The sequence below is a fragment of the Eptesicus fuscus genome, chromosome 15 (genome assembly GCF_027574615.1).
Source record: "Eptesicus fuscus isolate TK198812 chromosome 15, DD_ASM_mEF_20220401, whole genome shotgun sequence".
NCBI classification, from domain to species: domain Eukaryota; kingdom Metazoa; phylum Chordata; class Mammalia; order Chiroptera; family Vespertilionidae; genus Eptesicus; species Eptesicus fuscus.
In genome coordinates, this window is record NC_072487.1 from 610,442 (window position 1) to 637,171 (window position 26,730).

The 26,730-nt window shown below is 41.8% G+C and overlaps 2 protein-coding genes across 3 annotated transcripts in view; one reads left to right on the forward strand and one right to left on the reverse strand.

Moving 5' to 3' along the window:
- The window catches only part of CENPP (centromere protein P), a 258,919-nt gene that overhangs the window by 83,742 nt on the left and 148,447 nt on the right, over positions 1 to 26,730 (forward strand). The gene's annotated exons all lie outside the window — the stretch shown is intronic.
- On the reverse strand, positions 11,674 to 13,593 carry OMD (osteomodulin). Its single transcript, XM_008156871.3, has 2 exons — positions 12,651 to 13,593; positions 11,674 to 12,002 (listed from the first exon to the last, which is right to left on the reverse strand). The coding sequence occupies exons 1-2, from the start codon at positions 13,588 to 13,590 to the stop codon at positions 11,674 to 11,676; spliced, it is 1,269 nt and encodes a 422-aa protein (XP_008155093.2). The 5' UTR covers positions 13,591 to 13,593.

Here is a 26,730-nt window from a genome sequence, read left to right on the forward strand (position 1 = left end):
TAGTACTGGGGAGGTGGGGAGCCTACCATTGTAGCTATTATGAAGTTTTTTTGTGGTTTTCCTCAATAGATGTTCATGTCTGTGCATAAGCCCCAAGTGGGAGGGTGAATGAGGAAAGCTGTGCACTGATTTTAAACTGCTGAGTAGAATTTCAGGGCCCTGCAGCTTTACAGGCAGTTCCCATGTGGGAGAGAGCTTTGCCCACATTCGTTCTCTGGGCTGAAATGTAATGGCTTGCACTCGAGAACTGTGCTTAGAATATTTGTAACTGTTGTACTCAGTCTGCTTATCCTAATTATTGTAAGTTTGTGTTGTTTTTACCTTGTAAAATGAATACTAATGTTTTGTGAATATTAGTTTATGAAGATGACATAGTTATAAAAGCATGCTTTTCATTTTAATGTTTTCACAGGAGATAAAACATCTGTTTTTGAATGAAATAAAATAGCAAACTAAAGCATAGTGTATGATCTTAATTTTAAGAGAAGCAAAAATATTGTTCCAGACTATAGTTAGTTTAGAACCAAGAAATTTCTATTGTAAAAATTAGTTTTAGTTACATATAAAATAACTCAAGTGCCAATAGTCAGCTTTTAAAAAGTAGATTTGATTTATAATTTGGGGTTTGATAACAAAATATATTTTTGTTTGCTAAATGAGGGAAACAAAATTTAATGTTAAATTTAAGGTTAATGAGTCAAGTGATATTTTAGATAACCATATGCCTATCTTTAAAGGTTCACTTTTATTTGTCATTCTTTGGTGCATTTAGCAATCAAGGTAACATTTCTTTCTCCTCTAGGCTACAAACGTAGTAAATGTGGATGTGAATAAATATTAAAAAATAGAAAATGAAAGAATACTATTTTTTTCTCTTTTTCTATTCAAAACTGGTCTAAGGTCCTTTCAAATTAAAACTTGGTTAAACTAAAACTTGATATTTATGTTTTTACTTGAATGTGAAATATTTTAAATTTAGTTGTGATATTTTCTGGGTTTGGTTAATAAAAATTGTCAATTTCATGGCTTACAGGATACAATAAAATTTTTAAAGTCTTTGAAAATATCTAATGAAACGGAAGATAATGATTTGTTTTCACATTGTGTTGCAGGTTTAACAGAATTGGATATATATTAAATGTCAGATATAGGGAATCTTAGAGATTCATAGTTTTACAAATGGTGTACACAATTTGATACTTTGTGCTACAAAATATTTGTGGATTATATCTTTCCTTAAAAAGTTATGACCAGGACTACACTTTGGCATTTATTTGTTTAGTAATAGTTTAGGGAGCAGCCGTTCTCTGCCAGAACTGCAGATGAGAAAAACTCCCCTCAAGCAACTTGTAGTCTGTCAATCAGCAGGAAAGTCAGCACACAAACCAAAGAATGCACAGTGGGACCTGCTACCCAGAAATGTGCAGAGTTCTGGGATAGCCTGAGAGGGCGAGGCCACAGGGGCTGCACCATCCTGACCTGTGGAGAGAAAATGGGTAACGAGTGGGGATGGTGACAGAGGGTGATGTTCTAGGAAGGGCAGCATTGCATAGGTGGGGAGAGTAAATGCTTGAGAAAATTTGTTTGTTGTATATGGCTGGAGCTTGGAGGGAGGGAGAGAAGTGAGTGGGTGGCACATAGTAAGAGATCAGATAAGGGACTAGAGGTCAGATTAAGGAGAGTGTTATACCTTGCTAAGGTGTTTGGGCTTTATTCTATAGCCAGTGAGAGACCACTGAGAGATTTTTTTTTTAAGCCAGTGATCCTATTTTCATTTTAGAAATATCCCACTAATGTTGCATATCTGACGAATACCACTACTTGTCTGTTGTATTGGTTATATATTACAACTTTAGTGGCTTAAAATAACATATATTTATTATCTCAGAGTTCCTGTGGGTCAGGAGTCCAGGCATGGCTTTGCTTGGTTCTCTACTTTAGGATCTAACCTGAAAGCTGCAATTAAGGTGTTGGCTGGGGCTGCACCCTCACTTCAAGAGCTGGTTACAGTAAAGGATTTGCGTGTGAGCCCATGTGGTTGTTGGCTGAAGCTTCATGCAGATGTGGAATGAAGAGCTTCAAGTTTCTTGCTGGATGTTGGCTGAAGGCCACCCTTAGTTCCTTGCCACATCGCCTCCTCCATCAGGCTGCTCCTAACATGGCAGGTTGTTTCTTCATAGCTAAAAAGGAAGACAGTCTTGCAGCAAGATGGACATGGCAGTCTTTTTAGCAATCATGCTGACATAATCGCATACATGCCCTCACCTTTGCCATGTTCTGTTGTTTAGAACCAAGTCAGAGGTCACAGCCACACAGAAGGGGAAATGACTACACAAGGCAAGCTTCCAGAGATATTCAGACTTGCACTGGTAAATAACGTATCTTCTTGCTCAGAGTTAGCCAAACAAAGTTTGAGGGCAAAGTCCCCAAGACCATCCTCACTTACACCAAGTACAAGATTAGGGGGTTCCCAAAACCACCCTCAAGTATGATAATTTGCCAGAAGCTAGATTTATGGAGCTCACTGAAAGCCATTAAAGTTATGGTTTATATACATAAACTAGAGGCCCGGTGCGCAGAATTCATGCACTGGGGGAGGGGGTGTCCCTCAGCCCAGCCTGCACCCTCTCCAATCTGGGACCCCTTGGGGGATGTCTGACTGCCAGTTTAGGCCCCCTCTAACAATCCGGGACACCTGGCTCCTAACCACTCACCTGCCTGATTGCCCCTAACCACTTCTGCCTGCCAGCCTGATCACCCCCTAACCGCTCCTCTGCCAGCCTGATTAACACCTAACTGCTCCCCTGTCGGCACGATTGCCCCCAACCACCCTCCCCTGCTGGCTTGGTTGCTCCCAACTGCCCTCCCCTGCCAGCCTGATCTCGCCCCCAACTGCCCTGCCCTGCAGGCCTGGTCCCCCCTAACTGCTCTTCCTTGCTGGCCTGGTTGCCCCCAGCTGCCCTTCCCTGCCGGCCTGATCGCCCCTAACTGCCTCTGCCTGCCTGATCACCCCTAACTGCCCATTCCTGTTGGCCTGATCTCACCCCCAACTGCCAGTCCCTGGAGGCCTGATCTCGCCCCAATTGCCCTCCTCTCCCAGCCAATTCGGTTCTGATTGGTCAGTTTCTATGCCAGTTAGTGTCAAAAGCTCCACCTCCGAGGCAGCCATTGGCTCCTCTCAGTTGACCCAGATTTGGTTCTGATTGGTCAATTTCTATGCCAGTCAGCGTCATAAGCTCTGCCTCCTAGGCAGCCATTGGCTCCTCACACTTGACCAAGATTTGGTTCTGATTGGTCGGTTTCTATGCCAGTCAGCGTCTCTGGGCCTGTCAATGGGCCTGATCAGAAAGGCGGGGCTGATCAGCAGCCCTGGTGGAAGCCTAGAGAGAAATGGAGGCACGGCTGCTGGCCAGGCCGGGAGAGAAAGAGTGAGGCAAGTGCTGATCAACAGCTTCCACAGAGGCTACGCGTCAGACCCTGCCTCTCTCTTCGGGCCTCTCCTCGGTCCTGATCTGCAGCCCCCTTGGCAGTCAGTGCTGGGTCGCCATGGCAACCCAGCGCTGACTGCAGGACTGACTTCTGGTTGGTCGAGCCTTCAGTCATGACTGCCAGGGTTTTTATATATTGGGATATCATCCAAGAAGAGATACATTAGGCATAACATGGGAGGGTTCCAAAGTGCAGAGCTTCCATTATTCTCAGGATGCATTACTCTCCTGGCTTTGATGCGAAACAACACACTTTGCCAACCAGCTCAGTGCTCCCAAGCCCCATTCAGAGTTTTATTGGGGCTTTATTACATTGTCATGATCGATTGAGTGTCCATGTGGTTGAACTCAGCATCCAGGTTGACAGATTGCATGACCCAAAGTCCCCATCCTGAATCACATGATCTTCCGGTCTCTTTCTGACATGGCCAACCCAATATTGGGTATGATTAGCTCACCCTAAGATGTAATGTGATGACCCCAACTCTAAACAAGGATATTGGTTACCTCCTAAAAGCTAACAGCTAAGCCCAGACCTCTCATGGGTGTAAAGTTCTTTACTGTGCAGTTCCCAGAATAAAACATGTTTGAAATTGATATTGTTTTCTATCCTACAAAGAACTATTATATCCTAGTAGCAAGCTTTTTGCTTTCACTGCACCGTAATAAAAGATGGACGTTGCCTAAGACTTAAGAGCAGGGATTTATCCAAAACGGAGTGCGTCTTCTCTGTGGAGCTCTTTGGTGCCCCTGTCGCATTCCCTGGCGTCTTTGTGGGTTACATTGTTGAAGGTGTGCCTGGCCAGCTGGCTCTGCCTCCTCAGTGTTTCTCAGCAGCAGGCGCGTATGGAACAGAACTGCGTTTTGGAAACGGGTTTTCTAGGAGTTGTTTGTTTTGGGAGGAGGCTTAGTTCTACTGACAAAGAACATGTAACTAACAAGTGGATTGCATTTCAAAACCTGAAGCTCGAAGAATCTTTTCTCTATTTTCTTCATCCTCTACCTTTATTTAGTTTAGAAGTCAGATCACATAAGCATTAGTTTTCTATTTTTAACCTTCCCTTCATCTTGGTTAATTCTTTGTGCTTTATCTTCTTTATCTGGTGGTCTAGAATCTAGCCCCTAGGGAAATTGTGGGCCAGAGCAGTGGTCGCCAACGGGTGGTCTGCAGACCACTGGTGTTCGTGAGGTTCGAACGGTTGGCGACCGCTGGGCCGGATAGTTCTTTTGGGAGGGACTGTCATGTGCTTTACTGGACCATTAGCAGCTCCCCTGCCTTCCGCTCACTAGATGCCAGTAACTCTCCTCCACTCACTTCGGTGGCAGGACAGCAGGATTGTCTCAAGGCATTGCCAAGTTTCTCCTGGAGGGCAAAATCACCCCTGTTGAGAATCACCGAGTGGCCAGGAATATTCCAAGGTTTTATGGGAAATCTATGGTTTGAATCTCCATCTCAGATCTCATGCTTATGCCTGAAGTCCAGTCAGTTGGTTAACCCAGAACTTCTCAAACTAAAGGGTTTGTTAAATGTGACATTTAAAAGGAGGAAAGTATGACTCAATATAAGGAAGAGTTCATGTAAAAAATGTATCATATTTGTGAGTATAATTTCTCTCAGTAGTACATAAATCTTTATATGATGAATTTGTAACATATTTAGGTTTTAATGTCAGACATGTCCATGATTACATGATATTTATTTGCTAGCCATAGTTATATTTATTTAGGCAATTGGAACATATAAAAAAAACTTTGGATTTTTAGCTGCTATGATTTAATTTTGTTTCTAGCTGCAAGTATGCTTTATTTCTAACTTTTAGACAAAACAGACTGGGAATGAGGAAATGAGTTTGGCTTAGGGGTCATATGAATTCTCTGCAATACTGAAAGCATGTAGAAGAGACAGGTTTATTTCTTCCATTTGTTCCCATGGAGGTGGTTAGGGTGTTACATACGTCTCCATTTTAATTTAGTGGCTCCCCTTAAGAAATCAAGGCAAAATGTATAGTGTTTCAGGTAATATTTAAACACAAGCTAAACATTCTCAACTAGTATTATTGTGAGCAAATTTATGAAATACTCTTTTTATTTCCTTTCTATAAGGATGTTGGGCTTTTATGTTTATTAATTAAGCTTGGGTTCATGGTATAATTGGATTAGTTGATAGTCATATAGTTCAGCCTAGTAGCTTATATAACTAATACTTTGAGGTGTAATGAGGAAATAGATGAATTTTTATCTTTTTCTTTCCTGTTATAAATATCAGATCAGCTGGGTTTGTCTGTAGCTCTGGTAGGTATCTGCAGTTTTGATGTGCAAGTTGAAGAAGTCCTTTATTCTTCACTTTCTCCTAAAGAAAGCAGTGGGTGTTATTTGTCCTTTTTGTTTAGTTTGTTTTTAATGAGAAATAGTTGGGGCGGGCTCCTTAGAGTATATTCTTAGAGTAAAAGAAGCAGTGTGTGAACGTGTCTTCTCCTGGGCGCTGGCTGGAGGCCCTCTGTGCTGTGTCCGTGTGTGCGGCCTTGGGAGGGGCCGAGCAGAGTGCAGCTCTTCCTCCTGATGCACTGGGAGGGCTTGGCCTGCTTGCCTCCCTGGCGGCTGGCGGTGCTCTGCTGGCCTGAACAAGTAGATGGCTGTTAGAACATGTTTGTTGCCTGTGTATGATGTAAACACCCTCCTGTCTCCCTAATGAAACTTTAGTCAGTCTCTCTTGTTCACTGATCTTGTGTATGAGTAGAATCTTGGAAGGAACCCGAAGAGTGCTGATCCATTCTAGGGGCTCGGAGAGAGCACCTACATGTGCGAAAGGGAGCTGACTTTGGGGAGCAGCTAGATGCAGCAGGTGCTGGACGGACATGCTGAAATCCGGGTTCTGGCTGCTGGCTCCCTGTGACTGGCAGGGGCTTGTTGCAGTTTTTGTTATGTACACTATTTCTCTTTATCCTTTTAGTAATTATATGAGAACCACCTTCCTTATGGAAATGAGGAAAGGGAAGCTTCTAGAATAAGTAACTTTCTGAAGTTAGCTAGCTCAGAACTATGAAGTCAGCTTCTACCCAGGTGCATCTGATTTCAAATTCCTTGTTATAAATTGCTAGATTGTGCATTTTTATTCTTCGCTAAGGTTGTTCTTTGAAGATGAAAATGTATTTTCTTTTATCAGTTTATGAGATAAAAATAGAAGCTCCAAAATTCTGAAAATTGTAGGGTTTTGTTTTTTAAGAGTGAAGAGGTAAAATAAGGAATTCCCCATCTCTATACTAATCTCGCCCTGAGAGTGTGTTTTCTCCACTCTGACCAGTCAGTTCCTACTCACTGGAAGCCTTCTGCTTCTCCACCACATCCTGGTCATCCTCCGTCGGCAACATCACTTTTCATAATTCTGCCACTTTAGCATTTGATGTCTTTCCTCCTTGTATTAGAATTAGTTGTTTGATCTTCATTAAAATTTTTAATAGCTTTATTTAGATAATTCACATCTCATACATTTCACCCTTTAAAGTATACTAGAAGCCCGGTGCATAAAATTCGTGCACGGCGGGGGGTTGTCCCTCAGCCCAGCCTGTACCCTCTCCAATCTGGGACTCCTGGAGGGATGTCCGACTGCCCGTTTAGGCCCAATCCCACGAGGATCGGGCCTAAACGGGCAGTCGGACATCCCTTTCACAATCCAGGACTGCTGGCTCCCAACTGCTCACCTGCCTGCCTTCCTGATTGCCCCTAACCGCTTCTGCCTGCCAGCCTGATCACCCCCTAAACACTCCGCTGCCAGCCTGGTTGATGCTTAACTGCCCCCCTGCCAGCCTGTTTGCCCCCAACTTTCCTCCTCTGCCAGCCTGGTCACCCCTAACTGCCCTCTCCTGCAGGGTTGATCACCTCCAACTGCCCTCCCTTGCAGGCAGGGTGCCTCCCAACTGCCCTCTCCTGCTGGCCATCTTGTGGTAGCCATCTTGTGTCCACATGGGGGCAGGATCTTTGACCACATGGAGGCAGCTATATTGTGTGTTGCAGTGACAATCAATCTGTATATTACTCTTTTATTAGATAGGATAGAGGCCTGGTACAGGGGTGGGGGCCAGCTGGTTTGCCCTGAAAAGTGTCCCGGATCAGGATGGGGTTCCCTTGGGGCGTGGGGCGGCCTGAGCGAGGGGCCTGTGGTGGTTTGCAGGCCGGCCACGCACCCTGGCGACCCAAGAGGAGGCCCTGGTATCTGGAATTTATTTTCCTTCTACAATTGAAACTTTGTAGCCTGGAGCGGAGCCAAGCCTGCTGTACCCTCCGGGGCGGCAGCCATTTCTGTGGCAGTTAATTCACCTTCTACAATTGAAACTTTGTAGCCTTAAGCGGGTGAGCCCCGCCAGGGTGTGCGGAAAGCTTTGCTTCCCCTGTTGCCGGCGGCAACCCTGGCCTGCTCTCTCAAGCTCCATTCTGTCGCCATTTGTTTGAATTTGTTTACCTTCTATGATTGAAACTTTGTAGCTTGAGTGGAGGCTTAGGCCTGCAACAGCTATGGAAAGCTTGGCTTCCTCTGTTACCTGGGAAACCTTGCTCTCTGTGGTTGTAGCCATCTTGGATTGGGGTTAATTTGCATACTCGCCCTGATTGGCTGGTGGATGTGGCTTGGCTGGTGGGCATGGCTTATGTAGTGGATTGATGGTTAATTTGCATATTACCATTTTATTAGAGAGGATAATTCAGTAGTGTTTTAGTATTTTCAGACTTGTACAACCATCATCACAATCAATTTTAGAATATTTTATCACCCCATAAAGAAACCTTCTACCCATTATCTGTCACTCGCCACTTTCCCTCTATTCCTCTTCCTCCTAGCCCAGACAGCCAGTAATCTCTCTCTGTCTCTATAGATTTGCCTATTCTGGACATTTCCTATAAAAGGAATGATAGAATATGTGGTCTTTTCTGACTAATTTTTCACTAGCATAAACTTTTCATGGTTTATCTGTGTTGCAGTGTGTATTACTACTTTATTTCTCATTTTGGCTGAATAATATTTCATTGTGTGGATATACCACATTTTGTTCATCCATTTGTTACCAAAAAGGGGACCTGGCCCTTGGTGGGTCTGCCTAGGGCCAGCTGGTAGTGTGTAGGTTCTTGAATTTGTGCAGGAAAAAATTCACAACACGAGTCCAGGTAACCATGAGGGAATGTTTACTAAAGGTGGGGCAGGAAAACAAGAGGAGAGCCAGGCTGGGAAGCGAGAGAAAAGGGCGCCTTGGGAAGGGGTTCAGGGGTGAGCCTGGGACGAGCTGCCAATGGTGGCAAGCCTCGTGGGGTCCTTTAGGGTTCAGGAGGCGCATGCCTGTGGGGGAAGTCACATGCCTGTGGGGGAAGGGGAGGGAGAAGGGGATTTGGGGGGCTGCTCCTAGAGGAGACAGTCTGGGTCCTTTGTCTCACAGGGGAACCTTAGGGGCGGTCTTGGGAGGGTTCCAGCAGAATGTCCATCAGCTTTCCAGGTGGGCTCCTCCAGGGCCGTGGTCTCCCCTGATTGGTCAGTGCCGGGGCCGGGGTTGTCAGTCATCGCAGCTGGTCCTGGTGCCGCCCCCCTGGTTTTGCTGCTTTTCTGGGCCTGGAGCTGAAATACAGCTGAAGCCTAGATGTTACCTGTGGGGAGGGGACCTTGTGTGTCTGCTGTAAATCGCTGTAGTGTGTTCAGCTCTCTGCCTCAGTTTCCCTGTTCCGCCTGTCCTGGCTTCACCAATTGATAGACATGATGGTGTGCTTTCTGTCTCTTAATGGTTAATACTGCTATGAACATTTCGGTGCATGTTTTTGTATGAACCTGTGCTCATTTTTCTTAGGTATGCACCTAGGAAATAGAGTTTTACATGTCTGGCCTTTGCATATTGTCCAAATTGCTATGTCATGGTGATGGGCTTTTTAAGGACCTGCCAGACTGCTTTCTAAAGCAGCTTTACCATTTGCTATCCCTACCAGTGCTGCATGAGGGTTCCCCTTTTTCCACCTCCTTGCTAATACTTGGTATTTTGTCTTTTTATTATAGCTATCCTGTGAGTGTGAAAGGGTATCTCATTGTGGTTCCCATTTATAGTTCTGTGATGGCTCGTCAGTAATTTTTAAATTAGTCTAGGTAAGAAACACTCTATTAATAATTTCTTGTGTCTTAAAACACCCGCAGTATTTTCCACATATTAACTCATAATAAATTTTTACATTTATAATCCTATTTTTAAAAATTTCAATAAAGGAGTAGGTGGTCCTTAAATTTCTTTTTAACCTTTATTGAAAGTGGGCTTTCCCCACATCACTAGCATTTTGCTCTGACTTTTACCCTCGCACCTGTACCTTATGTGTCTCAGTCCCACATAGGTCCTCCATTTCTTGACCTCATTGCGAAGCCTACCCACCAAATGACTTGATGAATGTTAATTAAAGGAAAGAATGGAATGCTGTCTGTTCATTTTGGATTGTGGAGCTTGTTCCTGGGGACAGGTGGGTACTATTTCTGCTAAATGCTAATAACTTAAAGATATAAAGAGCATTAGAGGCTTCATTTAAACTGGCACTTCAAAAAAAAAAAAAAGACAACTTGAAAACTGCTTCTAAAATAGAGTGTTACATGTCTGTTCTTTGCATATTGTCCTAATTGTTGTTTATTCTTTGGATTTTCTGTATAGGTAGCCCCACATTTGTGTGTTTATTCCTTATTTGAGGGATTCTATGAAATGTTAGCCTAATAAATCAAGAAAGTACATCACAGCAGGTAGATCATCTCTATCATAAGGTATAGTTAAAATACTATAGGTACAAGGTAATTTTTAAGGTTTTAACGAGACCATCAAAACCCATCTGTTTAAATTTTAAAGGAACTTTATTCAACTTTAACATTATGTAAATAAACATTGGCTAGTACACATATAAGTTCCTAATTAATTGTACTAGAAAAATAGAAGTGTTTAATAATGTTGATATACTTTCTTGTGCTAATATTAACCTTGTGAACAAAGTAGTTATTTATTAGCAAATCTTTATGTAATTAAAACAAATAAATCTTTCTTGAGTGAATCCTCCTATATAATAAAAGCCTAATATGCTATAAGTGTCTGGTTGTCAGGTTGTCCGTTCAACTAATTAAAGCGTAATATGCTAATGATATGCTAAGGCCACTCAACCACTCGCTATGATGTGCACTGACCACCAGGGGGCAGACAGTCGACTGGTCGACCAGTTGCTATGATGTGCACTGACCACCAGGGGGCAGATGCTCCAACTGGTAGGTTAGTTTGCTGCTGGGGTCTGAGTGAGATGGGCCAGACATGCCCTAGAGCCCTCCTGTGGTCCCTCCCTGGCTGGCCAACCTCCCTCGTCCCTCCCTTGTCCCTCCCAGATCGTGCACTGGTGGGGTCCCTTGGCCTGGCCTGTGCCCTCTTGCAATCCGGGCTGAGGAGACACCTTCCCCCCCCCCACCCCCGAGTGCACGAATTTCATGCACCGGGCACCTAGTTTACAATAAAACATTTATTCCAGTTAAAATGAACACAGTAAAGACTGTTTTGGAATTTTCTAAAATTTGCTAAATACAGATTGTAATGAGATAATTTGGTGTTTTTTAGTTATTCAAACACAGAGTTTAAAATTTTGTTGCTTTGAAGCTCTGAGAGAAAAACAGGATTCATTTATTTCATGAATCTCCATGCCTGGGGTCCTTAGTAGGGTGGCATCTTTTGAAAATCAAAAGTATCATCTTAAGCACTAAGTGGCAGGGCCAAGGGGTGGATTCAGTGATGGTAATAAGATCCAAGAACACTTTTCTGGAGATCAGGTAAAAAAAAAAGTATTCCTTAAGTGAATGGCTGCCTATTACAGGAATGTAACCTGTTGCATTTAAATAGTCCTCCTAGTAATCAAAGCTCTTGATGCTACTTCTTTCATCATTCTTAGAAAAATTACTGTTAATAAAAAGGACATATTCACTTTTTCTCAATATAAAATTTTTATGTTTAAAGTTTAGTTTTTGATTTCCACTTGTTATTCTGATTTATATTTTTTAAGACTTGTATCATTTTGAGTAAATTCTAATCCTATGTAATTATGCAGATGGTATACCAATACCTTAAATTCAAGTATTTGATTTTATACTATAACACATAATTCTTCATATATTATCATGAGCTATAAGTTTTATGAAGCCATAAATGTATACCTATATAGTTTCTTGCCATTCTTGACTTCCATAATAGTGAGGGTCAACATTTTCTTCTGTTCCTTCTTGTTCTGAGTCTTCTTGGTGATCATCGTGTTCTTCACTATCAGGGTCATCTTGAAATCTCCCTAAAACTTGGGTCTTCAGTTGTATTGTTTGACCATTAGTGCTTCTTTGTTCACCATAGTAAATACTATGTATATGAGGGAAGCAGAGGGAAATGTATGAGCTTATTGGCTCTTTTAACTTGTTTTGGTCCACACGAATGTATGTTAAACGGTGGTAATATAGTGGGTCAACAGACGGACACATCACTGTAACATTGATATCTGAAAATACAAATTAAAAATTAGTCTTGCTATATTTCATTCATCATCCTGTATCAGATTTTTTAAAAATGTTATATAGATCTAGTTTTATTAATTAGAATACTTATAAGTGGAATTAGGTTTAATTATTTTTACAGTTACTCAAGTAGTAAAATGAAAATAAGTCTATAAATGAATTTTATATTAAAATAAATGACTTCATTTGAAACTTAGTAATTTAAATAATAAATTATTAAAGTAATAAATTCTTAGTAGAAACAGTCTCAAAAAGAAAAAAATGAAAATCTTCTATAGTCCCACTACTCAGAATACACATATTTCTTTATATATTCTACAGTACTGTTTCTCAATGTTTAAGGTGATAAGCTTTAATAGATAAAACTATAAACTTTACACCTTTCTCTGGGGCCAATTTGTGCCATTTTTCTAGACACACTACTCAAGATACTCATTTTTCTTTATATGTTCCACAGTACTATTTCTTAGTGTTCAAGGTGATAACATTTAATAGAAAAGACTATAAACTTTATAGCACACCTTTCGCTGGGACCATTTTCTCCCATTTTCCTAGCCAACTTTAAAGCAACCATTTTCAACAATGTATAAAGCATAGATTATGTCTTTAAAAAATAACGAAATTTTACATACTTTCAATTTCATTATTTTCTAGGTATAGGTGTTCTAAATTTCTTGGAATATAGAATGCTTGCTTCAGTTTGTTGTGTCCAACATTGAGCTCTATAAGGTTGGAAAGATTAAAAATATTATATGGGATGTCTTGTAGTTTGTTGTGGGACATTCTTAGAGCATGAAGTTTTGGAAGTTCATTGAAGTAACCTTCTGGTATAGAAGAAATTGAATTATTTTCTAAAGACAGATACATAAGTGAAGAAGGCAAACCAGGAGGCATTGATTCTAATCTATTATGACATAGGTTGAGCTGCATTAATTTTTCCATTTTGGCTAGGTGTTTTTCTTGTAACATAGAATCATCAAGATGATTATAACAGAGATCAAGCATGGTCAAGTTTACTAGTCCATTCACGGCATTTGTCTGCAGTCTGGAGATCATATTGTAACCAAGAAGAAGTCTTTCCAAAGATTTAGGAAGAGGAAATGGAAATTCTTCTAAGTTGTTATGCTGTAGTTGAAGTTGTAGTAGATTTGACAATTTAGCAAACACTCCGTGATCAATCTTTTGAGATTTAATTTTGTTGTGGCTGAGATTGATTTCTTTAAGATGAGTTGCATTGATAAATGAGTCTGCAGTCACAGCCTCAATTTCATTGAACTGCAGATAGACTTGCTGAATGTGTGCTGGAATATTTGGGATACGTTGGAGTTTGCGATGATCACAGTACATGGATAATGGAAAGTTAGGTGGACAGAAGCATTCACTGGCACAGCCTAAAGCATGCGGATGAAAAGGCACTCGATAGTCCACATTTTGATGAAAATGGAATTCTGGTTGGTAAACATCATCTGTCTCTTGGTCATAATCTTCATCCCATTGATAACTTTCATATTGACAATATACTTTGCCTCCAAGAAAGAAGAAAAGGAAACACACTGGACTTAAAAAGCCCATAGTTTCTTTTTGTCCTATTGCAAAGAAAAAAGGAAATATATTGTGGGAAAAGTAAGTGAAATTTAGAAAAATTTTTGTATAAGTTGAGAGATGCACATATATATCTATTGAAATACTAGAGGCCTGGTACATGAAATTCGTGCATGGGAGAGTGGGGTTCCTCATCTAGCCTGCACCCTCTCCAATCCGGGACATCCCTCTCGCAATCTGGGACCACTGGTTCCTAACCGCTCGCCTGCCTGCCTGCCTGATTGCCCCAAACAGTCTCTGCCTGCCAGCCTGAAGCCCCTAACTGCTACCCTGCCTGCTGGCCTGATCGCCCCCTAACTGCTCCCCTGCCAGCCTGATGCCTCTAACTGCTCCCTTGCCTGCCTGATCGCCCCTAACCGCCTCTGCCTGCCGGCCTGATTGCCTCTAAACGCCTGTGCCTGCCGGCCTGGTTGCCCCCTTACTGCTCCCCTGCTGGCCTGATGGCCCCCTAACTGCCCTCCCCTGCCCGCCTGATCGCCCCTAACTGCCTCTGCCTCAGCCCCCGCCACCGTGGCTTTGTCTGCAAGGACATCCAGAAGATGTCCGGTCTAATTAGCATATTACCTTTTTATTAGTATAGATATAAAAGAATGTCCAGAATGAATAGACAATACTCAAGCCAAAATTAAAATAGCCCAAGTGCCCATCAGTAGGTGAGTGGATAAAAAAGCTGTACATTTATACAATGTACATTACTACGAGGCTGTAAAAAAGAAGGAATTCTTACCTTTTGCAGTAGCATAAGTGGACCTAGAAGGTATTATGCTAAGTGAAATAAGCCGGTCAGAGAAAGGCAAAGACCATGTAATCTCACTTATATGGGAATCTAATGAATAAAATAAACTGATGAACAAAATAAGTCCAGAGGCATGGATGCATGGAACAGACTGACAGCTGTCAGAGGGGAGGGGATTGGGGGCTGGGTGGAGAAAAATGGATGTGTAAGTAGCAGTAAGGATGTTTTGTCTTTTTTAAAGTCACATATTGCATCGAACCAGACTAAATAGCCATCTTTTAAGAGAATCTTAGTTTGTCTTGCTAGTTTACTAGACTATAGATTTGCAATGACAACATGATGTTTCTCAACTCCAAAGTCAGTGTTCCCTTCACTGTAAATGCTGGGTGTTCTTATGGCTGTTTGGTCTCTTGATGAAACCCTGTGTTTTAATCAGAGAGCTTTTATCTAAGGGATTCTTTCTTATTATTAACCAAAATTCCTCACTGCAACTTGTTTGCTGATACTCTTTTCTGCCCTTCGGGAGGACATGGAACACTGCCTTTTATGTGAGAGTTTTAGATATTAAAGATAGCTATCATGTTTCCTCTTTGTGTTGTTTTTTTTACCCAAGCCTAACCATGACTTCAGATTTTCCCCATGAAACAGTTTTCAAAATCCAATTATTTAATCTCTGAGGCACATGCAACCCTGAGCAGGAATCGAACTGGGACCTCCTGGTTCATAGGTTGACACTCAGTCACTGAGCCACACAGGCCGGGCAAGTCCTATTACTTCTGATGATCAATTCACTTGACATATCTGCCTCTTACCTCACCAATAAAGTAAGAATAATTGCTTAGCTGCTTATCTCATCTGGTAGTTGTTAGGGTCATATGAGATGCGCTCTGCCCGCTTACCGTGATTCAGAAGTAATAAGTATGTTAAAAAAAAAAAAAGAATCATACCTTTTATTTTGAATCCATTTTTCTCTGTCCTTGTCATCCAGGGTTTTATGAGAGAATTAATGTCCTAACACGTTATTATATTAATTAAATTATGTTATCGCCTATTCATGTAGAATGGTACTAGCCATTTTTCATCATTGGGATAATTGAAAAAATAGTTACTTAGATAATTTTCTCTGGTAGAACCTCATTTTAGAAAGGCTGCTGTAGACCCTGATACCTTTTCTTATTAGAAACTAAAACTTAAATATATATATATATATATATATATATATATTTATAGAGAGGAAGGGAGAAGGAGAGAGAGAGAGAAACAACAATGATGAGAGAGAATCATTGATCGGCTGCCTCCTGCAAGCCCCACACTGGGGATCGAGCCCACACCCAGACATGTGCCCCCGGCTGAAATCAAACCCGGGACCCCTCAGTCCACAGGCCGACGCTCTATCCACTGAGCCAAACCAGTGAGGGCTAGAAACTAAAACTTGGTAGAATTAAATGTTGTGTGTATTTGGGAATTGAAGTAGTTAATCACGTAGAGTCAGGGACCCTTGATCTCTTTGCTTTCAGTTATATCCTCTCCAATCTTCCCCACCATTTCCTTCCTTTCCGTGAATCCATCCCAAGGGCCTTGCCATTACTAGGCTGCAGCCCCTTCAGACTCTGATCGCTATCTCCTGTCTTTTTAACTTATTCTACGTAGGAACTCTGAACTGCAATAATTCTCCAGTTGCAGTCTGACCTAAAATATATTGAGCCTCCTGTTGTTTTCATTGCTCCTTACCCATACCTCCCAGCACACTCAATTCCTTCTGACCAGCCTAGACTCCGTAGTGCAGTGGTTGGCAAACTCATTAGTCAACAGAGCCAAATATCACCAGCACAACGATTGAAATTTCTTTTGAGAGCCAAAGTTTTTAAACTGAAACTTCTTCTAACGCCCCTTCTTCAAAATAGACTCGCCCAGGCCCTGGTATTTTGTGGAAGAGCCACACTCAAGGGACCAAAGAGCCGCATGTGGCTCACGAGCCGCAGTTTGCCGACCACGGCCGTAGTGCATCACTGCCATCACTCCTTTGCACATGCCATGCGCGATCTGGCCCCTTACAGCTCCCTACGCCTCTGGTTATTTCAGTTCTCCATTTACTCTCAGCCTGACTCAGGCAGTGACTGACAAGAAAAACCAGGACCATGCCAACTGGTAGAACTTGAAATTCATGAGCGTTCACATGCTGCCCAGCAACACCTGCTTAGGCAGTTCTCTTCTCTCCTGGACAGGCCTCCAAAGCCTCAGGTGACTTTCCATGGTGACCTTGCTGCTGCTTTTTATCGAGAAATAGGATCAGCCAATCGTTTAATATATTTTTCATTATATACTAATCTTATCCCTATCTACAGAAAATGTCAAAATAGTAATGGTTTGGTATTTTAAACTGTGATTTTGAAACGCATAAAGTTTCTTATTGTAAATCTCATTAGACTTGATTCATTGTTCCTTCTTATCTGTGGGATTCATGAGGATGTGGCAATTTGAATAAGACTTTGAAAGAATGTTAGGTTGCTCATAGAGGGAGATTTCCAGATATAAGAGATGAGCAAAAATATATAAGTAGCAAGGCTGGGGTGTTGGAAACTGGTGGTTAACTGTTGAAGGAGCAAAATAAAACTGTTACATTCAATCTGGACCAAAATCAGTAAATTCCTTAGGACCTGAGTTCTGACTTGAGGAATTGACACTCTGGGCCCGCACATCATTTAATGTGAACTTGAGCCATGACCCTCACACAGCAGTGCTCATGCGTGCAGGAGTGTGGTCTTCTTCCAGAGGGCAGTTCCGTGCTGGCTGCCCTGAGGGTGGGGGTGGGGGGCTCCCTCACCTGCTGTCCTTAGTGACTTATGTTTGATGGGGTGTGAGAACATGGTTAGGAAGCATCTTACTATTAGTAGTTATTTGGTTTGGTTAACTAAAGTTAATGAATGTCTTGAATTCCTAGGGATGGGGCACTGCACTTGGTGGGGAACACACAGATGAAGTTGAGAAGGCATGGCCCCTTCCATAAGAGTACATAGGTTAGTGGGTGGGAGAGACTCAGCACAACACACCACATTCTCAGGCAGAGGAAAATGTGGCTCACAATAGAGGCACGAGTGCTGTGGCAGTTGGTGGCTTACCCCTGCTTGGTAGAGACAGGGAAGTCTTTAATATAGATATTCATTTGGTCCAGGCATTTGGATGTTAACAGGAATGGATATAGAACAACTTAAACATTTTATTCAGTAGCTGATAAGTTATGTATTAAACTTATCGTATTTTTATTATACTCATTATAGTATAGTATATTAACTTTTTAAAGTACTTCCCATACTTCCTGTCAGTCTCACTGTACCACGGAGTTGGGGTTCTGTAAGATTGCTGTGTCTCAGAAAGATGAAGATAGAAGTAGAGGCAAAGGTATGCAGCTGCGTGGGCTCATGGCATGTAGGAGTCTCAGAAGCTTCCTGCTACATAGCTGAACTTTGAAAAGAGTGGCTCATAGAACTCTGAATTTTGTGTTAAGGGGGTGGAGGGATAGAACAAAAACGAAAAAAAGAGAGAAAAAGTCATGGACAAGGAAAACAATGTGATTGTGGGGAGCGGGGAGGGGGAGAGGAAGAGGAGGTAAGGGAGGACAAATGGTGGTGGGCGGAGACTTGACAGGTGGTGAACCACAATGCAGTGTACAGATGGTGTGTTGTAGACTTGTGCACCTGAAACCTGTATAATTTTGTTAACTACTGTCACCCCAAAAATTCAATGAAATGAAAAAAAATTAGCAATCATCAATTAGTAACTACATTTGAGGATTAAAGTCAGAACTCTGTTGTCCAATAATTACGATAATGAAGACCTTATGATGATGGGGTCTCTCTAGAAATGAAGCAATTCTTAGTGCGTCTGCTTTGGCCACCTAAGAAGACCTAAGGTTTCTCTTCTGAATCTGAGCTTGTCATCATTGTCCTTACTTCTTGAGAAGCGGGGCCCCAGATCTTAGCCTTGTGATTATCAGTAACTTCCTGGTGTGATACCCAGCCTATCTCCATCTATATGCCCATTCTATTCTATTCTTCTTACTTCTATTCCTTTTCAATTTCACCCATAATAATTGTCCATTACAATGATCTTTTATTTCAATGAATCTCTTCTCAGTCATTTACTAAGCATATTTTTATTACTTTTGACCTTTTATGTTCTATAATTTATGCCTTGTTTCCTATAGGGTAATTCATAGCAAAACATTATAACTCACTGTCAAGCATCTCATTTCCTGACCTCTAATTTTTGACAGAATCTACTAAAGTTCACACTGTATAAATGCTCAACATTTTGTTGAATGAGTGATTGGATTAATAAATCAATATATTTCATCTCATTAACGATGCTCATTAACTACTGTTGATTGAGAACATTAATGTTCTTAATGTTGATTATTTCTAGGCATTTATTTCATCACAGATATTTCTTTAAATGAACATGGTCATAGAGAATGTGGCCATTCTCTTGTCTGTTGAATGTGTCTCCATCACAATATACTGTATTCTTCACTTTCCTCTTACATTATGTGGTAGAAAAATCACAAATGTGAAAAGGAAAATAAAATACAAGGAAAGTAAAATACAAGTTACCAGTTTTAAAAATCACCTATTGTGAATTTTCCATATTGTAGCAATAAAAGTTTCAATGTTATAACGTTTCTCTAGCTTGGAGAAAGGCACTCCTGCTTTCATCGGGAACATTCTAATTAAGACGAGACAGACTTTGTTCTTGAAAGTTTAAAGTTGTTGGAAAGCCTCATAGCATTTTATTATTTTAAAATAGACTTAATTGCTTTCTTGGTATGCCACGGAAACTAGAATATAAGAAACTAAGTATTAGTGTATGATTCAGAATTTTTTAAAAGCAGATTTAAATTTAACTCTGTAGAATTAGTATGTCATCACTGTTACACCCAAAGGCCTAAGGAAATAAGGCTCTTTTACTATTAAAAATACAAAAGTTTCAAAATTCTTTTTAGCTGTAACACATTTAAATCTTAAATAACCAAAACTCATTAACTAGATCCTTCAGGACTAGATAGAGCACTCATATCTTTGAGAAAGGCAAATGAAAACAAAAACATTCTTATACCAGGGATTTGTTGGTGGAGAGTGAAACTTGTACCAGCACCCATCTCCCGGCCCCGGCCTCTCGCACTGCTCAGATCTATGGCTCACAGGCACTTCTCAGGTGTTTGTCATTTACATTGAGAAACAAAATTATTCCATTAATCTAAAACCTTTCATTCAAAACAAAAATATATATAAACAAAGATTATATAGTGGGTAGATCTTAAGTTAGAAAATTCACTATAATACTTCTTTCCCTGAATAATTTGGCTAATCAGAGTTAATGTAGCTTTTACTAGATATTGCTTCCAAAAGTTGTACTTTTATGATGGTTACAATCTATTTTAACATCAAACAAATCAAATATACTTTCTATTTTAAACAGTAGGAATACTTTCTTAAAAATGGAAAATTATTTTATTATCATACCTGTTGAGTTTGCTTTAGTTTTCAGGGGTTGATGAATTTGCAAATCCTGTAAATGAATCAGAAATTCCTAAAGTCTTTAACTCAGTCTCTTAAAAATCCACAGTAACTGTATGCTCAAATAGGGCTGTCTCTTGAATCACTGTTGCAATTTAAGCAAATATAATCTGCCTGGAAAACACTTGGGTTGAATTAAAATTATGTACTTCTTTTCATTATCCAAAACTTTGTGGATTCAAATTAAGATGCTTGTGTTCTTGGTCAGATTTATGTGGCTTACTTCTTTCTTTTTTCCTTAAGTTTGGTTTGAGGTGTGGCAAGAATTTCCTCTAATATGAAGGGCAAACATAGCCAAATGAAACAGCATGTACTGATTACTGTTTTTATTTTCATTTTCATGCCAAAGAATTCTTCAAATTAAGGCCCACTGTAACCTAGAGCACAGTGTCTCAGTAATTTAAGGTGGAACTCAGAATTATTTGGAGACCTTGCTTGTCTGATACCCTGATGTTCATACCAGTGCTTTCTTTCATTAAGACTCAAACTAGGATTAGAAACATAGTATTTCACATCTAGTTAATTTTTTAAATGAAATAGATTGTCATTGGTGATGCCGATTAAATATATAACTTTTTCATACAAAGAATTATATCTTCTTTTCTATTAGCTATCACCTTGCTCCCAAATATACTCATTAGAATGGCTTCTAATAACTTTCAAAATAAAAATTAACCTCTAAGTTTATAGAATTCAGGATTTTGCCTTCAGAAAGTATATCTCTAGTTTGCCTGTTATTAGTAGTATAAGAAACATGTTCATAGTATTGAATAAGATGGAATTAGAAGCTTTTGCTGACCAATTACCACTGCCTTTATTTTGCAAATGTAGGACATTTTTCTGATTTACTGAATTGTCTCTCCTGCCTAAATGATATGTTTTTATACTAATCTAATCTAATAATAGACAAATATGCAAATTGACCGCACCTTCGCTACACTAAGTCACGCCCACCAGCCAATCAGGATGAGTATGCAAATTACCCCAACAAAGATAGCGGCTAATTTGCATATCAAGACAGGGTCGAAAGAAGCCAAGAGCTGCAGAAGGGAGTAAAGCTTCGAAGAAGCAAGCAAGCCGGGGGGGGGGGGGAGGAGAAGGGAGGAGCGAAGTCAGGGCCAGGGCGAAGGGAAATGCAGGCGGGCTGGAGGAGAAGGTGGGGCGGGCGACAAGGGTGGAGCGGAGGCGGGGCCGGGGGCGAACAGAAAAGCAGGTGGGCTGGTAGAGAAGGCGGGGCGGGCGACAAAGACGGAGGGGAGGCAGGGTAGAGTGCAGCAGGAAATCCTATTGCAGGATTTTTCCTGCAACGGGAACGCTAGTGTTTTCATATTTTAAAAAGATAGTTAACTTGTATCTCTTGGCAGTGAATTTTTTGAGTCCATTCGATGGGAGATTCTTTCAAGATTATGCAAAGTAATAAGGTAGAGTAAATTCTGGAATTCATTTTGCTTTCCATTCAAAATAATGTTTGTCATTGGGTTTTTACAAAGAATTCACACTATTTTGTTATACTTCAGATTTTTTTTTTTAATTTTTTCATTGCTTTCAGAGAGGAAGGGAGAGAGAGAGAGAGGTAGAAACATTGAGAGAGAGAGAGAGAGAGAAACATCAATGAGAGAATCATGGATCAGCTGCCTCCTGTATGCCCCCTACTGGGAGGTTGAGCCAGCAACCCTAGGCATGTGCCCTTGACCGGAATTGAACCCGGGACCCTTCAGTCCCCAGGCCGACGCTCTATCCACTGAGCCAAACGGGCTAGGGCTATACTTCAGATTTTTAAAAAGCATAAAATAATTCAAGTGATACTTTGGCAATATTGAAAAATCTCATTTATTATTTGATACACTGGTATGTAAAACATGGCTGACCGAATTTGGCCAAGGTTTCATCTTGTTACTGATCTTTTCCATATGTTCCCTCTGAGTCTTTGTTCTTAAACTCAGGCTTCCACACTAAGGAACAGAGAGCAAATATGTGTACTTTTTTCAAAAATTACTTTACATGCTCTCACAGTTCTTTGGAAGATTAATTTACGTTCAGTTTGCTTTTTCAGTAATTCCTCATTTAACTCTGTGATTTGAATTTATGATAATGATTATGTTGTTCAAGTTCCTAACAAATGTGAAAAAATATTTGTCAATAGATAGCTTGAATCAAAAGCGTCTAGGAAATTTAAATGAATTTGGCAGTGTCCAAGAGGTTGGGGTTTGGGGGAGGGAGGAAGAGTGGTGGATGTACAAAATAGATCCAGAGACAGAGAAACCTGGGGCAGCGGAATATCAGCGGGAAGAACTTACATGCATATGCATAACCCATGGACACAATGGTGTGGGGAAGGCCTGGGGCGGGGGCGGGGGGTGAATGCAGGCTGGAAGGCGCCAATGGGAAAAGGGGGGGGGGGCATCTCTTACACTTTCAACAATAAAGATACATTTTAAAAAGTGGTGGGGCCGAAACTGGTTTGGCTCAGTGGGTAGAGCGTCGGCCTGCGGACTCAAGGGTCCCAGGTTCGATTCCGGTCAAGGGCATGTACCTTGGTTGCGGGCACATCCCCAGCTGGGGGTGTGCAAGAGGCAGCTGATCGATGTTTCTCTCTCATCGATGTTTCTAACTCTCTATCCCTCTCTCTTCCTCTATGTAAAAATTCAATAAAATATATTTTAAAAAAAAATAAGTTGTGGGGAGGGCGGTGCAAGTAAAGCCTTCGAGGAAAAGTAGGAGTGGTGATTGTGATAGTTCGCTGTTTCAGTTAGGTGGTTATAATTGAAGCAATTAAGGAGAGAAGTCAGTTGAATTGGTGAAAAGTTTAAATTATATTCTACAATTATAATTTTTTTAAATCCTCACCCGAAGTTGTTTTTATTGTTTTGTTTGTTTTTCTTTTTTTTTTTTTTTAAATAGAAAAAGAAGGACGAACATTGATTGATTGCCTCCTTCCTATACATGCCCTGACTGGGGATGGAGCCCACAACGTAGGTGTGTACCCTGACTTGCAACTTTTTGGTGCACAGGACGATGCTCCAAACGAGCCACGTGGCCAGGGCTCCTCAATTATAATCTGATTGAAGTAGATACAGTATCTCAAGGCTAAATAACCAATTGCTGGATAAGAAAGGCCTGACTGAGACTTGCTTAGTTATGGTAATAAGCATAAAGATTTTTCATTTGTTTAATAATTCGGCTAATATTTATTGAGCCCCTTCTTTGTTCAAGGCAGTTTTAGAGGTTGGGGACCCAGAGTGAAAGTCTCTGTTGTCATGGAGGAGGGAATTAGAAAATAAACATTGCAAGTGGTGTGAAGTGCAGTGGAGAAGAGGAAAGCAAGGTAGAGGGGTAGAAACCGATGAGCACAGGGGTTGAGGAACAGTGTGGACACCACGGTGAGTTGTGCAGGAGCAGAAGGTACGTAACTATGGCCAGTGAGAGACCCTTCATCTCACTGCTGGCGGACGTGACAGATAAGCAAGGGGAGGCAGTGGACATGATCCACGTGGTGATGGGTCAGAGCTGGAGACAGTATGAACTCAGGGTCAGCTTCATACACATGCAGGTGGCTACATCTAGAAGTGTTTACAGATGTGTGTGCATACAGGGGCCAGAGTACACACATCTACCTCCAGGCTGTGGGCTGTGAGGGCCGGGAAGCAATGACACTCTATCAGCAACAAACACCCAGCACCGAAATCTTGGCTTCTAATGCCATCCTTGAATAAAAGAGACCAGGGACCCTTGGTAAAACGGCTGATCCCAGGACGGGGGCAGGGAACATTAAGGCTGAGCCTGGAGCATCTTGCTGTGCTGAAAAGTAAGGAGGTGCTAAGAAAGGAAGAGATACAGGAAATCTGTGTAACTTCTTCTCGATTTGCTGTGAACCTAAAACTGCTCTAAAAGATGAAGTCTATTAATAAGTTTTCAAAAGGGAAGTTACTATTTTAAAAAGTTTAACAAATAACTGCATACAGTGAGGGAGTAAGACAAGGTGGTATAAGAAGGCAAAAGATGCCATGGGAGAACCAAGATGGCGGCACAGGTAAATGCCAGTACTCCCGGCCTCCCACAGCCACATCAAAATTCCAACTAAAATACAGAACCACCTGAGAGCTGGCTGAATGGAAGCCCTACAACTAGAGAAGCAAAGAAGAAAGCACATTGAGGCTGGTAGGAGGGGCAGAGACATGAATGGGGTGGTCCGAAACCCACATTTGTTTTTGTATTCAGGAGGGATATCTCCACGGGTGATTTCCTGAGACCCCGCCCCATCCAATTTGTAGCCTCACCCAAGCTGTTTGCAGCAGCTTTTTCGTATGAATGACCTATCCTGGCTCAGGCTTCAGACTTTCCAAAAATCTCTCAAACAAGCAGTAGCTTGCATCAGCAAGACCCAGCACTAGCAGCAGTCTGCCTTGCTTCACAGCTTGGCCTCGCCTGGGCACTTCCAAGCCCAACACAAGTAGTAAACCACCTGCGGATTGCTCCATAGCTTCTGCTGGGAGGTGTACACCCCAGAGCCAGTGCACCCAGTGGAAGAAGAGGAAGAAGGAGAAGGAGAAATATGAACAATAAAATGGCAATAAATACGTATCTATTGACAGTTGAATCTAAAAATAAACTAACAAAGAATCTAAAGAACAAAATAAACTGACGAATAAAGTAGAACCAGAGTCATGGAACAGACTGACAAATCTCAGAGGAAAGTGGGGTGGTGGGGACAGGGAGAGATTAACCAAAGAACTTACATGCATGTATGCATTACCCATGGACACAGACAATGGGGTAATGAAGCGCTGAGGCAGGGTGGGAACTAGGCGGGGGGGGGGGGGGGGACATCTGTAATACTCTGAACAATAAAGATATTTTTAAAAATAAAATCAATTAAAATTATTTTTTAAAAGATGCCATGGCCAGGGCCAAGTGATCCAGGAGGAAGATATGGGGGTATCCTCATAGAGTCAGCCAGGGCTAGCAAGAACTGTTTGTTTCTGATAGCTTGGACATCTCCCGGCATTCTAAATCCAGTCACATTAGGAGGCAATATAACTTAGCTGCTGAGCTGCTCCTGTCAGGAAAACCGTTTAGGCAGCCCTACAGAAATAGTCCAGACCCGACTGTCACGTGGGCCCCGGAGACCCCGCCCACCTTGGTCCGTGCCTCCACAGGGCTTGAGGAGCGCACACTCCAGAATGCATGACTAACTTCTGTGTATTTCCCTCCTCCTTTACTCTTCCCATATTCCAAATTACCGAGTCTTTATGTAAGGCAGAATTTTGGGAGTCCTCAAAATCAGTGCATCCCAAAATGTGGTGGGAGATTCATCAGTATGCGAATTGCTAGGGCTGCTGGTTTAAAAATCCAGGCTCCAGCGTCTCTGCACCCTAGACCTATAAAATCAGAACCTCTGAGTGTAGACCCAGGAACTTATATTGTTAACAAGTGTTCCAGGTGCCATGAAACTTGAGAACCACTGATCTAAATTACCTTCTGTTCTGCACTGCTTATTTTTAATTATTATTTTTTAATCTTCACCTGAGGATATGTGTGTTTTTTTAAAAACTGATTTTAGAGAGAGAGGATGGGGGAAAGAGAGAAGCATCAGTGTGAGAGAGAAACATTGATCATTTGCCTCTCTTACGTGCCGCAACTGGGGATCGAACCCACCACCTAGGTATGTGCCCTGACCCAGAATTGAACCTGCAACCTTTTGGTGTGGGGGACGACTCTCCAACCAACTGAGCCACCCAGCCAGGTCTGTCCTCACTTTCAAATTGGATCTGTTCCTGAGTCTTCACTGTCACAGTCTTCTTCCCAGAGGCCAGTGTCTGTCACCCAGATGTTTTCAGTAGTCTCTTAACTGGTTTCCCATTGTTCACACATCTCCTTTTCCAAACCATTTTTCATCGTGTTCACTCTAAATATAAATCTTGCCCTGGCCAGTATGGTTCAGTGATCAGAGTGTTGACCCACACACCAAAGGTTCACAGGTTGGATTCTCTGTCAAGGGCACGTGTACCTGATTTGCACGTTCGATCCCCGGCCCTAACCGGTTTGGTTCAGTGGATAGAGCGTCGGCTTGCGGACTCAAGGGTCCCAGGTTCGATTCTGGTCAAGGGCATGTACCTTGATTGTGGGCACATACCCAGTAGGGAGTGTGCAGGAGGCAGCTGATGGATTTTTCTCTCTCATCAATGTTTCTAACTCTCTATCCCTCTCTCTTCCTCTCTGTAAAAAATCAATAAAATATATTAAAGAAAAAAGAATAAATATGAGTATTTATAAATCCTATCTAATAATAGACAAATATGCAAATTGACCATACCTCCGACACACCACAAGCCACACCCACAAGCCACGCCCACCATCCAATCAGAGCGAGTATGCAAATTAACCCAAACCAAGATGGCTACAGCCACAGAGAGCAAGGTTTCCTAGGTAACAGAGGAAGCCAAGCTTTCCACCTGCATTGCCAGGCCTAAGCCTCCACTCAAGCTACAAAGTTTCAATTATAGAAGGTAAACAAATTCAAACAAATGGCGACAGAATGGAGCTTGAGAGAGCAGGCCAGGGTTGCTGCCGGCAACAGGGGAAGCAAAGCTTTCCGCACACCCTGGCTGGGCCCACCCGCTTAAGGCAACAAAGTTTCGATTATAATCCCAACACAAATGGCTGCCGGCCTCGGAGGGAGCCCCAGGCTTGGCTCCGCTCCAGGCTACAAAGTTTCAATTGTAGAAGGAAAATAAATTCCAGATACCAGGGCCTCCACTTGGGTTGCCAGGGGGCGTGGCCGGCCAGCAAACCACCACAGGC

Bases quoted from the DNA above. Each gene is read 5' to 3' on its own strand.
- OMD (XM_008156871.3), bottom strand. From the start codon at position 13,590: ATGGGCTTTTTAAGTCCAGTGTGTTTCCTTTTCTTCTTTCTTGGAGGC. The intron at 12,003-12,650 runs GTATGTAAAATT...TTGTATTTTCAG, and splicing joins AGAAAATAATGAAATTGAAA to ATATCAATGTTACAGTGATG.